The 13,085-nt window shown below is 36.1% G+C and overlaps 2 protein-coding genes across 5 annotated transcripts in view; both read left to right on the top strand.

Moving 5' to 3' along the window:
• Nucleotides 1-5,971: 5,971 nt before the first annotated feature.
• LOC119083424 lies at nucleotides 5,972-6,633 on the top strand. Its single transcript, XM_037193149.1, has 3 exons — nucleotides 5,972-6,120; nucleotides 6,181-6,297; nucleotides 6,354-6,633. Exons 1-3 carry the CDS (start codon nucleotides 6,111-6,113, stop codon nucleotides 6,560-6,562), a joined length of 336 nt encoding a protein of 111 aa, XP_037049044.1. The 5' UTR covers nucleotides 5,972-6,110; the 3' UTR covers nucleotides 6,563-6,633.
• A 1,796-nt stretch (nucleotides 6,634-8,429) lies between these two features.
• The window catches only part of LOC119083420 (filamin-A-like), a 55,457-nt gene continuing 50,801 nt past the window's right edge, over nucleotides 8,430-13,085 (top strand). Inside the window, exons 1-2 of one of the 4 annotated variants that reach the window (XM_037193140.1) lie at nucleotides 8,430-8,616; nucleotides 10,310-10,637. In XM_037193140.1, the coding sequence (XP_037049035.1) occupies nucleotides 10,412-10,637 (226 nt within the window). In that variant the 5' untranslated portion in view covers nucleotides 8,430-8,616; nucleotides 10,310-10,411. The remainder of the gene's footprint in view (nucleotides 8,617-10,309; nucleotides 10,638-13,085) is intronic. The other 3 variants (XM_037193143.1, XM_037193142.1, XM_037193141.1) reach the window with 3 other exon arrangements.

Here is a 13,085-nt window from a genome sequence, read left to right as displayed (position 1 = left end):
TGGTGAATTTTCTTAGCGTTTTATGCGACTCATAATATGAGCTAAAGGGTGAGGAAACGCAGAAAAAAGTCGCCAAAGTGTGAAGAAACGCCAAAAAACTATGAATTGAAAATTCCTTCTTTCGATTTTTGTTTTGTTTTAACCACATCATGATTTAAAAGTCGTTACTGCTATAAGGCTGTACATAAGAGACGTGTACGTATACGAGCGCTTGCGCAAGTATTAGTACGAGTCTCTTATAGACAGCCTTATATCAGTGAGGTATTTTATCGCAGTAGGCAAACATCTCTTTTTCTAGCGATATCTCGAGTGATATAATTTTGCTTGCAAAACCCTAGGGTAAATTCGTTTACTCTTATGTACGTCGTGTATATAGCGCACTATACACTAGGGCGTATCGAATTTTGCAAATTTTAAGGACCGCGATAGCCTGTGTGCGGAAAACGTAGATCATCGAAAACTGTGTCCGGGCATGTGGTTGATGAATCCGATGGAGCCATAGAAGAAGTCCCCCGGGCGGCTTTAAGTTTCCGATGGTCATAATTCGGAAAGTTGAGAGTATTTTTGAAAACAGTGTTCTAGCGGGATGTAGAGCTTTGAAAACTCTACAAATCTACCGAAGAAACCGATGGTCCAAAAGGTGCCATTGCCAAGATTGCCTAACATCGAAAATGTGACCTTTTGGTTTTTGACTTATATTTCCTGAGAGACAAATGATTTTTTTTAGCCTGTGGTATGAGGTGGTAGAGGAGGTCGAGCACTTCCAGTACACTAGGCATGTCCCGATCGGATATACTCTTGAAATCACTTTTATAACATTTGTGAATGGAATTTTTAAGAGTGGCCACGTCGCCCACGAAGCAAGTTTTTCAATTCATGTGCCACATCGAAATAACAAATATTTTGTGAAAGAGTTCAGCTACTGTCATGGAATATTATGCATACTTACTGGCAAAAGTGTCCTCGACTCACCAGTACCGGATGCAGTGTCTGCACTTGCTTCGTGGGCGACGTGGCCACTCTTAAAAATTCCATTCACAAATGTTATAAAAGTGATTTCAAGAGTATATCCGATCGGGACATGTCTAGTGTACTGGTTGTGCTCGACCTCCTCTACCATCTCATACCACAGGCTAAACAAAATCATTTGTCTCTCAGGAAATATAAGTCAAAAACCAAAAGGTCACATTTTCGATGTTAGGCAATCTCGGCAGTGACACCTTTTGGACCATCGGTTTCTTCGGTAGTTTTGTAGAGTTTTCAAAGCTCTACATTCCGCTAGAACATTGTTTTCAAAAATACTCTCAACTTTCCGAATTATGACATTCGGAAACTTAAAGTCGCCCGGGGGGACTTCTTCCATGGCTCCATTGGATCCATCAAACACATGCCCGGCCACAGTTTTCGATGATATACGTTTTCCGCACACAGGCTATCGCGGTCCTTAAAATTTGCAAAATTCGATACGCCCTACTACACACATACACCGTATGCGATAAAAATAGTTATTTATGACAACAGAAAAAGGGGAGATAATAATTTCAGAAAAGGAGATAACATCAGAGATTATCATGATTCTTTATGGTTCGAGTGCAGATTTAGCTGCTTTAAGTGACTTTCACCAAAAAGTGTGAAGGAACGACCAGCAAAATTACCAGAGCGTGAAGAAACGCCAAAAGGAAAAAAGGCTTTTCTTCAAACTTTGGCGAATTTTCTTGGCGTTTCTTCACACTTTGGCGATTTGACTATGGCGATACTTCACGAGAATCTTTCTATCTACATCCAGTCATCACTCAATACGATTTTACTACGCATCGAGAACGTATCTGGATATTTGGAAAGCGTAATTTCATTGAAACCTGTACATTTCAACTAATTTTTGTATATATACACAAAATACAAGAAGTATATCCATCTTCATCAATTAATTATTGCCAAACATTCTCGGACAAAACTAAAAAAATTATTAATTCCAAACAAATTAAGCGCGTGCTTACATTTATCGTTTCTAAACAAATTTTTAATATTTTCTTCATCTTGTTCGTCTCCATACCGGAGACTAGTAAAAAATGATTCAGGAAAAAAAAATAATAATTTTATTTAGATAAACAAAAATATTTCTTTACTATTTTATAACTTGACGTAGTATCCATACAGACACATGTATAGTACGTATAGTGTGTTTTAAAACTAACAAGTTCATCAAAAATATACGCGCGATTAATTTATCATCTCTCTATCATTTCTATTTTTAAAAATCATAAAAAATATTTTTCGTTTTTCTTATTCATTGAATTAAAGAAAAAATTAATTTTATATTTTGGAAAATCGTTTCAATTTTATAAATATTTGATGCCTGCCTCACTACGCTAATGTGTATCGTAAATATATTTTTTTTTCTCACAAATTTCGGTAAAAAAATTTATTAATTCATAAAAAATGGAACTTCATGTTGAAAAATTAGTTACTGCAACTGCTATCGACACCACATTCGTTTAGGTGTCGTTGACGCATTTGCTTGCGAAAAGATATAGTTTATTTTCGCAATGGACATAATTGGCTTGGTCAATCAAAGAGCTTCATGTGTGTCAAATGGAATTCTAGTACTTTCTTTGTTCATGCATAACACCGCCACAATTTTTCCTGTACCTCGTTCTTTGTGCTCTGTTTCCGGGTATTTTCTGGTGTGCAAGAACAAATAAAGAACTGGATTTCTCATTTCTCCACACCAGACGTGGAGATCTTTGATTGATTTCAAAAAACCTTTTAATTAACCTTACTTACCACCCTCCAACATATTTAGTGAAATATTGTTTGGAACCACGACATAGTAAAGTTAACCAGGCAGGAGCGCTTGTTTGACTAGGGACCTGAATATGCTAGTAGCCCTACATTTTTTGCGAACAAAATTTTTCAATTTATGTCAGTGTTCATTTGAGTTCCTTTTCATCCAGTGTATTAGGTCCCTTATTTGACGTTTCAAAAATGAACCGCTCCTGCCTGGTTTATTTTACTCTGCCGTGTTTGGAACCTAAAGCTCAAATGTAATAGATTTGTGTATGATTCTATTACATTTATAGTTCAGAGTAATACAAAAATAGCCTTTCGTATGGACAATAGATTACACACAATAGAGCTTCTTTTGTTCTATTGCTTGCGATTCTTTTGTTCATAATGTACCGCAATTTGAAAGCTCTGTCCATTTCGTCACAGAATTGCTAATGTTACCGCTTCATTTTTTTGTGAACCAACTTCACGGCTATGACATTTCACAGATATTTACCAGAGTGAAGTTATGTCACTTAAAAACAGAGTGCAAAGAATGAAGTACTGGAAATATTGTGGCGCCAACGACGGTTTAACTATTAGCATATTTGATAATATAAACCAAAAATAACTTTTCTTTCATTTTGTTTATGATTCGCCAAATATTCACATGCGAAAACGTATGACTATCATTCTAGATGTTCTTTGCAATTGAAATAGCCCGATGAGATGTGGTACTTTTGTAAACTGTAAATCATCTCGAAATAAGCATCGAGCCACAGGTCCAAGCATTGGCAGAAACTGCTTGACATTCACACAACTTTGAACAGGGAATAGGAAGTTGCATCAAACTGATGAATCCTAAAAAAAGATGACTTTTTCAATGTTCTCTAACTTAATCATTTTGTTGTTTAACAAATCGATATGTGTTAACAGTGTCAATATGTCTCAACTTTCAGTAGATTCAGATGCATGGATACTTTGCTGAAAAGCATACATCTAGGCGTCCTAAAAATCCTGGATTTTAGAATGCTTTTGATGAAATTATTTCATCATAATCCTTTCTGAAAAATTTACGACAGCAATAACGACCACAAAAGTGTTTGCGTTCAAGCAAAAATAGATTTTGTTGTAGTAGTTTGGCCAGATCTGAGAAAACTGAACAGTTTATGAAAATTTCGGTAAACTGCCTTTTAAACTTTACCTAGATAACAAACACGAATCTCTTCAGTTTTCCGACTACTCAATGTCCAACTCCCCTGCTCTTCTATTATTTGCTCGATGCCACTTGCGACTCATGTCGAATGGCTTTGGAAGTCGATTTGTTTCGTTATAGACCTCACTAACACGCCTATATGTAGGCTAGATATAATGTACACAAGCTTATCATACGTTATACGAGTCATTGTTGCAGCCATCAAGCACACTGCAGCTACCTTAGTTATGAACCTTTTGTGAACTTTAGGACATAACCAATGCGATCTAATCACCAGAAAATTTCCTTGTGGACACGGGAATCGAGCCCGGATGATTTTAGTGAAAATCTAGTACTTCGAAATTTTAACTTAATAAAGAAAATTGGACAAATGTCTTAACCAAAATCTACCATTTCCAAAAATGTGTACCTCAATAATGTTCTTCAAGAAGATGTTCCAAAGACTCGAAACGAGGAAAAAAACATTTTCTCTTGCCAAAATATCATCAGAATGTGCGCGCTGTGATGCTGTGTTTATTTATTGGTTAGATGGTGTTCTTACATTTGAAGCGCAGGTGAACCTTTCCGCTCGAGATATTATTGACAACATAAATAATATTTTATCAAAACAAGTTAGTAAATCGTACACTTAAAATTATATTCGTAAAGGCAACGTGTGACAAGTGTTTTTGCAATGCTTCAGGAATGGAAAGAAGCAAGAAAAAGCAAATCTCGATAAAAAAAATACTGGGTCAATCGTTTGTTGCGTATATGTTCCCTCTATCTTTTTTAATAAATCCAGACTGTCGACTGAAAAATATTCTTAGTTTGACCATTATGATATAAAATATTGCTTTTGGATGGAATAAAAAATCTTGGATTTTGCGTGTTGATTATGCCAAAAAAAAATTTTTTTCGAAAAGATCATCAACGAAGGTTTACAGCAGCAACTTTATATATTGTTCAAACTAAACAGGAAGTTTTATTTTAAACACAGAAAATGCCAACAAATCATACAGACTTTACTTGTTTATGATTCTATTTTGCCAGTGGAATTGTCACATTTTGCGACAACTGACTCATGATTTTTATAATTTTCATATGTGCTAGGTGTGATTAACCTAACTGTACATGCTTATGCACGGTAAAGTGCACTTTACATCACTGCTTGTGACAGGGACAATGCACTTACCGTCCACAAACATGTAAAATGTGTTACGTCACTGCTTGTAAATGCTTGTTTAGGCATGTGTGATTACTCCACTCGCCTTCGGCTCATTCCGCAAACCTCACACTTAGCTAAACAAATATTTACAAACAGTGACGCAACACACTATTCTACACTTAAGAGACCATGAGATAATGACTATTTGTTGACGCTTGCTGACAGTTCGGTGGAGAAAGTAGACATTTTCTTCCCTGTTGTTTTGACAGGTGAGAAAATATATATTTTCTTCACCGAATTGTCTCTTTTGTTGTTGTTTCGCTGCTGTTTCCACCAAGAGGGAAGCGAGGACCACCATACGCTCAAGGTGGAATTTTCTGAGGTAAACACAACGTTTTGCATACTTACGTTTTGCGAAAATCATCATTTTAGTCCACTTTGAAGAAAAGAAATTAAAAAGCGTGTTACCAAATTCAGCCATTTTAGGTGAGAAAAAGATCATTTTCTCACCTAAAATGGAGCCTTACCTCTCAGAATAAAGACAAAACATTATTTTCCACCAAAGAGATGGAATAATAGTAAAAAGCGATTTTCGAATGGAAGAGAATTGGGGAGGCCTACGTCCAGCAGTGGATAGAAACAGGCTGAAAAAGAGAAAGGTTATAATTTGTTCTTCTACCAATTCCAATGACATCCGTAAATCTTCACTCCTCTACGGGTCCTGGCTGACGCTAGTTCCGGTTCTCAAAGATGGCCGAGTGGATGCGGAAGTTGAATGTGGTTTCAAACAGTCCTCATCAAAAATTTAAAAAAAAGTCAAACCCACCTAGACTCTAAACTAATCACGTAAGTAACACAGTTAGTAGCCTTCGCATTTGCCACAATATTTTGTCGGAAAATTAGTAAAAATTTTCGTTTCTTTTCAAAATTTTCTCCTAAAAAGAATTGTTAAAAATCGTCTGTAAAACCTGCCCAAAATTGAGAATGGATTCTGGTAGCTATTCAATTATCAATTCTTACAAAAATGATGATTTTCCACCCTATCTTACGTTAGAAATAATTGAACTAATGGACAGTTGGGTCCAAGCCGTTGGACAACTGAGCGTGGAAAAGAAGGATATAGAAAGACGTATGAATCGTTCAATTATAGGAACTGCAGCTGTTGGTACATGTAAGAAAAAGGAGTAATAAAACAAAGGACAAAAATAAACAACCGTTTTGTTGCAGATGAACAATATTTACGCCTGAAAGACCAATACGACAGAATTGTCAAAGCAACTGACGCTATGCTGTTCGATGCTCTACGGTTAGAACGGTTGGAAGCAGAAATCGATAAGGCTATCGACAAGTTGACTGACAACCTTGATAGACAGAGAGCCCTGCTGCCGAAGAAGGAGAGAGCGACAAGGCAGCTATTTACCGACAATTCAACTTGATGATTGATGACTTTGAGCTTGAAGAATAGTTCGAATAAATATTTTGATCGCATTATGGTGAGTCGTTGGGCTACAATCGCATAGATCACTTCGCGGTGTCGATTTTCGTTATACTTGTCGAATCTTGTTCAGAATGGTTGTGTGGATCAATGAGGCAGGAAGGTAAGCGCAACATCGGTCTGCGTGGCGTGCTGATATGATCAGACTTGACCCCATGGTCATAGAACAAATATTTTTCCTATCTCCATAATAACACCAAAAGAACGTTACACTTAAGTTCACCGTACTTCACTTGAAATAGGAATTACGATCCAAGGAATTACTAAAATAAAAGAAAAAACATTGTGGCAGTGTGGTTGGGAGTGACAGTATGGTTGAGAGTAACAGTGTGGTTAGGAGCACTGACAAAAAAGTTTCAAAAAACTCAGCTGTTGCAGGTAACTTTGTAACTTTTTGTATGGGGCGCTACAGCTGTAGCAGCTATTGTAGATTACCTGGAGACAAAGTTACTTGTGACAGATGAGTTTTTCAAAACTTTTTTGTCAGTGAGTATCAGTGTGATAAGAAGTGTCAGTGTGGTTAGGAGTGTCAGTGTGGACCACGATTAGGGGTGTCAGTGAGGTTAGGAGTGTCAGTGAGGTTTGTAGTGTCAGTGAGGTTTGTAGTGTCAATGAGGTTAGGAGTGTCAGTGTGGTTAGGAGTGTCAGTGTGGTTAGGAGTGTCAGTGTGGTTAGGAGTGTCTGTGTGGTTAGGGGTGTCAGTGAGGTTAGGAGTGTCAGTGAGGTTTGGAGTGTCAATGAGGTTTGGAGTGTCAATGAGGTTTGAAGTGTCAATGAGGTTAGGAGTGTCAATGAGGTTAGGAGTGTCAGTGTGGTTAGGAGTGTCAATGAGGTTAGGAGTGTCAGTGTGGTTAGTAGTGTCAGTATGGTTAGGAGTGTCAGCATGGTTAGGAGTGTCAATGAGGTTTGTAGTGTCAATGAGGTTTGGAGTGTCAATGAGGTTAGGAGTGTCAATGAGGTTAGGAGTGTCAGTGTGGTTAGGAGTGTCAGTGTGGTTAGGAGTGTCAGTATGGTTAGGAGTGTCAGCATGGTTAGGAGTGTCAGTATGGTTAGGAGTGTCAGTACTGTTGGCAGTGTCGGTGTTACAGGAGTTTCATTTGAGTTTAGTATATCAGTGTGGCTGAGATTGTCTGTGTATCCCGGGTGGCAGTGCTGGTTGATAATAATTGAGCATAGCTCGCAAGCCTCATAAGGAACTCAAAGTGGTCTTCTGTGGTAATCTACCCGAACCGCTAACTTAACACTGTGTGCAATGTGGAGCGCACCAGAACTTGTTAGCATAAATTTCCCGAATCTGACTCTATCCAATGATTTATTGCCACTGAAATGATGAGTCACCATAATGTGCAGCAACTTTCGAAAATGATTTTTTTTTTATTCAAAACGAGACAAATTTTCCAGCATCATGCACTAAACGCCAACACGAAAGTGTACATCATGTTCAAGAACACACCATTTTCACCCAAATTTAAATATTTTTAAATTGAAGATCGACAGATGCACATAAAATAATTTTGCGTAATTAACATGAAAATTTTGTTTTAAATTTAAATCAAACCATATCGTCCGTAACAATCTTTGCATTTAATCGAAATTTATAAAATGTGGATGGAGAGAAGAAAAAAAAATCGACGACGACGACGACGATTCCTGCATCAAAAATCTACGTTTTATGTAAATAACTACTCGTACACATATATCGACTCGCACAGCTCATCGTTCGGCGACATTAAATTTTCTATTTAACCGTTAACACATACACACGTTCATTTGCCTCGGGGCCTGGAGGCCAAATTTCGGCTTGACATTGGACGACATTATATTCCAATTCCCCAGATCCAAATCTGAAATGAATTTTTTTTCCTTATCCACCGAATGTTAAAATATCTATGAGCATCCAAAACGGTTTTTTCTCATTCATAAGCGGTCGGTCAAAACGTTTGGACGCGTACTCTTCGCAAAACGAAAGTTCTTTTTTTTGCGTTTCTTTTATCGGTAATATTCTTCGTTGAGAATTTAATTGAATTTTTTTTGGTTTAATTGAATTTATGATATGGAACTATGTGCTGCAATTGTTGCAATTGAAGTGTCGAAAAGAATTTGTTTCCAAGAATTTTTAACGAACTGTGGAATTAAGAGCTTTAAAATTGTGAACTTTTGAGAAAAATCGGGAAAAGAAAATAAAAATTAAAAACCAGCGGAAGTCACTTGCTTCAGTTGCTTCTTTGGAAGACTTGGTTCAACGTTTTTTCAGTGGAAAATTAAGAACTCAGGTGTTCTACAAGGTGTATCCGCAAAGTGTACCAAGGATATTTTAACGAAAAACACTCGGATCAAGTTCAGATCGATCAGTTTTAATTCAGCTTTTTCCGAACCCGTTTTACCTGAAGACCTGAAAGACTGGAAATTTATCAATTTAACATTAGGTCAGGGTATCTCTCCAGATTTCTTAAAGATTGGCTGCTGAAGTTTTGCTAAAAAAAGAGCCTGAGCCTGACCTAAGATTTTTTTTTTTAATTTAATGTTCAGATCAAATCCGTCCGGTTTCGAGCATTATTTTCGATGAATTCAATTCTCGCTTTAGAATTTGAATTTTAAGTGAACGAACAATGAACGAAAAAAATAAATTTTAACGTTTCCTGATATGAAAATGAGACGATTTAACGATGCGTTAAAAGGACTTTCTCACGTTTGTTTTTGAATTGTCAGCGAGCTTTAGGGATGGGCGATATTGATATTGATAATCGATAATTATCGATTATCGATAATCGATTATCGATAAATTTTTCTATCGAAAATTATCAAAAATAATATCGATAATCGATAATAATTGATATTTCGATAATTATCAAAATATCGATATCTCGATAATAATCAAAATATCGATATTTTGATAATTATCGAAAAATCGATATTTTGATAGCTACTATGAATATGAATATTTAGATAAACCAATACAAATGCATGCAGTTTTCAGCTGTAACTCTTCTATCTTTCCATTAGGATGATGATAAATTAGACAGAGATCTCGAAAAGTTGCTTAGAACAGTTTTCAATTTCTTCACAGTAACATAACTTTATGATTATCAATTATTTTCGGAAATATCAAAATTTGATAATTATTGAAATATCGATATTTTGATAATTATCGATATTTTGATAATTATCGATATTTTGATAATTATCGATATTTCGATAATTATCAAATTATCGATAATTCGATAATTATCGATAATTATCAAATTATCGATAACGATTTGATATATCAATTATCGATAAATTGTTTTGATTGATATTATCGATAATATAAAAGGTCTCCCATCCCTAAGCGAGCTTAAACGACATGAATAAAAAAAACGGCACTTAGATTCGACCGTGTTTTCCAAGCTTTTTATTCTGAAACTGTTCTTTTCCATCGAAAAAAGTAAGCTGAACGGAAAGTCGTAGCGAACTTAAAAAAGCGCCAAAAATCAAAATTAAAATCTGGAAGCAATTACGAAGCAAGTAGCTTTCGCCACAAAACAATTCGAGATTACTCGTGCAAAGGATTCGATCATAATTTTGGATTACTTCGTTTTCTTCCGTTTATCCTCCACACAAAAAAAAAACTTTTCCCCTTTATCATCCCACTTCCCCCTTGTTACTTCCTCAATTAAAAAAATTCTAGTGAATGTGCTAAAATTTTCAGTGTCTCTTTTTTTGGACTCTTTTTCGTATTTTGCCGTACGTCTCGTTAAACATTTAAAAATTTGAAAAAATCGAAAAAATATAAAATTTTTCAATTAAAAAAATGTGGACCGGCAGAGAGGGTGACGAAAATAAGGAAGCCACTTGGGAGGAATATAGTGATTTTTATAAAAACTTGTATCGCAGCATCACAGTATCTGAGTTTGATCGACCTCATAAGACTGTAGTTTATTGCAACGAACAGGATATACCAGCGCGCGAAGTGAATGGATGCAGTAATATACCACAAATAAACTTCTTATCTCAATACTACATTTTAACGCATCAAGGTAAATATTTCCGTTTATTTCGCTTTAAAATTATCGAAAAAGTCCATTCGAAATTTACTCGATTCATATGTGAAAAATGAGAATAAAATATTGGCACCGCTGTCATTGTTAGGACAAGCTCCATAACTTTCGTTCTTTCCCAGCAAGGGTTCCAACTCATGATTTATTGATCCGTTTTATCGTTCTAAAATTGAAATGTTTTGTGCCGTTTCTGTGGAGCCACCTGTCTTTTATCTTAAGCGAAAATATTCAAAGTTCGATGTCGACGTGCACATGAGATCATCGTCCAGATTTGTTTCATACAAAAAATCTACAGTTTGTGTGGAGTTCTTTCTTCTTTTCGAGGAAACTACAGAGATAAATGGGCAAAAAAAAACTCTTTTTAAAAAAGTGTCTGAAACTTTTGGTGGTCTCCCGAGACTTTTTTTTTCGTTTCGTGCCCGCTAATCTTTAAGGGACTGCATTTATGGATGATTTATGAGCACAACGTTAAACATGTTTTCGCGGTGTGAATAACCGTTTTTCTCCACAAAACGAAAACATCAATTTGTTATCCAATTCTTCAAAACAAAAACGAAATTGACAGTTCGGGGAAGAAAATGGATATTTTCTCCACTGTCAAAGCAAGAGTAGAGAAAATATACATTTTCTCATCTGAACTGTCAACAGACAAAGCGTTAATAAACTATCATCATCTCATGACATTTTGTGTAATTTTCTAACCTCCAGTTGAAACTTCAGAAGCCTTTGTTCTGCATAACGTTGTGTTGACCTATAGGGAAAAAAGTATAAAAAATTGAAATTGAAACCATTGTTCTCAATGAAACGAAAACCTAAGTGACAATCGGGGTTAGAAAATCTTTATTTTCTTCCCACGGAAAAGGCTACAAAGTAGAAATTTTCGCCTCCGAATTGTCATTAGAAAACATAGCTAACGCCGACCCGTACGAAACACCTATTCGTATCAAAAGCCTTTAATGTGAAACTCTTCATTTCTCTTACTTCATTTTCTTCTCTGCTGAAAAACTATTCTTTCTTTTAAATCACTTACATTATCCACTCTTTGCCTTGTTATCATATACAATTAAATTGCCGGAGGCAATATAGACAGCCCCGTACGAAGTCAAATTTCATAAATTCCTATTTAAACAGCTATATACCGCTATATTTACCTATATTTCACTGTAAATAAACATTTCACAGAGGAATATGCTATTATATAGCTCTATATGCCTGTATATAGCTCAATATAGCTGTATATAGGTATATATAGATGTCTATATATGGAATCCCTGAAACCCCTCACACTTAACACATTATTTCCATGTTAACAGAAACTCTCTAAGTATCATTTTTCCCACTTTATATCACTTTTACTAAAATCCAATATGGCCGCCGGCAGCCATTTTGTTAGGAGATAGTACCGACGCTTTACATTCGTTAGTACCTTTCAAACAAAAAAAAATTCATGAAATTCGGTCAAAATTTACTCGAGATATTGTCAAAATACACCACGTTCACTGTACTTCCGAGTAGCCAGATAAGAGCTCACTCCAAGAGACCTAGCTCACGCTCCGGAGAACATAATTTCATAAATTTTTTTTCCCTGATTGGTACGGTCAATACCTATCTAATAAAGCTAAAACAGACGAAATATGTTCAAATGTGGCCGACCTACAAGCAAAAACTGCTTGCCGCCCTGTGCCTGTTCCACACCAAGGGGTCTAACTCACGAGTCGGTCATCCGATTTCCATAAACTTTTTTTTTGTCGATCGGTATTGTAAATATCTTTTATTTGACGTATCACTTACAAGTTTAACGTTTAAATGTCCGGAGATATCTTCGAAAAACCGTAAAGCACTAATTGGGCCACAGCTCGGGAGGGGTCGATCCAAAATCACTCATCTTCGAACTTAGCCTGTCTTTTGACATTACCAAACGGGAAAAAAAAAGAATTTTCAAAATAGGATGCGTTTTACTCAAGTTATCGTGCAGACAGACAGACGGATAGACGGACAGACAGACGGACATTTTTTTTTCGCGGATTTGGCATCTCTAGACAACCACAATAGGTTTCCCCTTACTCAGGGAGTCCAATTCGACGTGTTACAAACGTATGCGTAAACCTATAAGACTCCAGTACTTCGTACGGGTCTAAAAACGTCAACAAAATGCCATATCGTCAAGAAGTTCGCCAAAATTAAATTTTGTGTTGAGACCTTTTCTCCTTTCGATGGTAGTGTAGGGATGTACATGAGGAAACACATTTTTATAAAAATCTCTGAATCCTTTGAGTGCCCTCCCAATTTTTTTTTTCTTTTTGTTCGTCCGCTCATCTCATCTTTGAGGTTCGGAATAATGGATGACCCTTAGACAAAAAATAAATAAATAAATTCTTCTTACTGCAGTGTTACAAACGGTATCCTCCACTCAAATAGCCCTCTTCG

The sequence above is a fragment of the Bradysia coprophila genome, unplaced genomic scaffold (assembly GCF_014529535.1).
Source record: "Bradysia coprophila strain Holo2 unplaced genomic scaffold, BU_Bcop_v1 contig_634, whole genome shotgun sequence".
Classification (NCBI taxonomy): domain Eukaryota; kingdom Metazoa; phylum Arthropoda; class Insecta; order Diptera; family Sciaridae; genus Bradysia; species Bradysia coprophila.
This window is presented reverse-complemented; position numbering and strand designations above follow the sequence as displayed.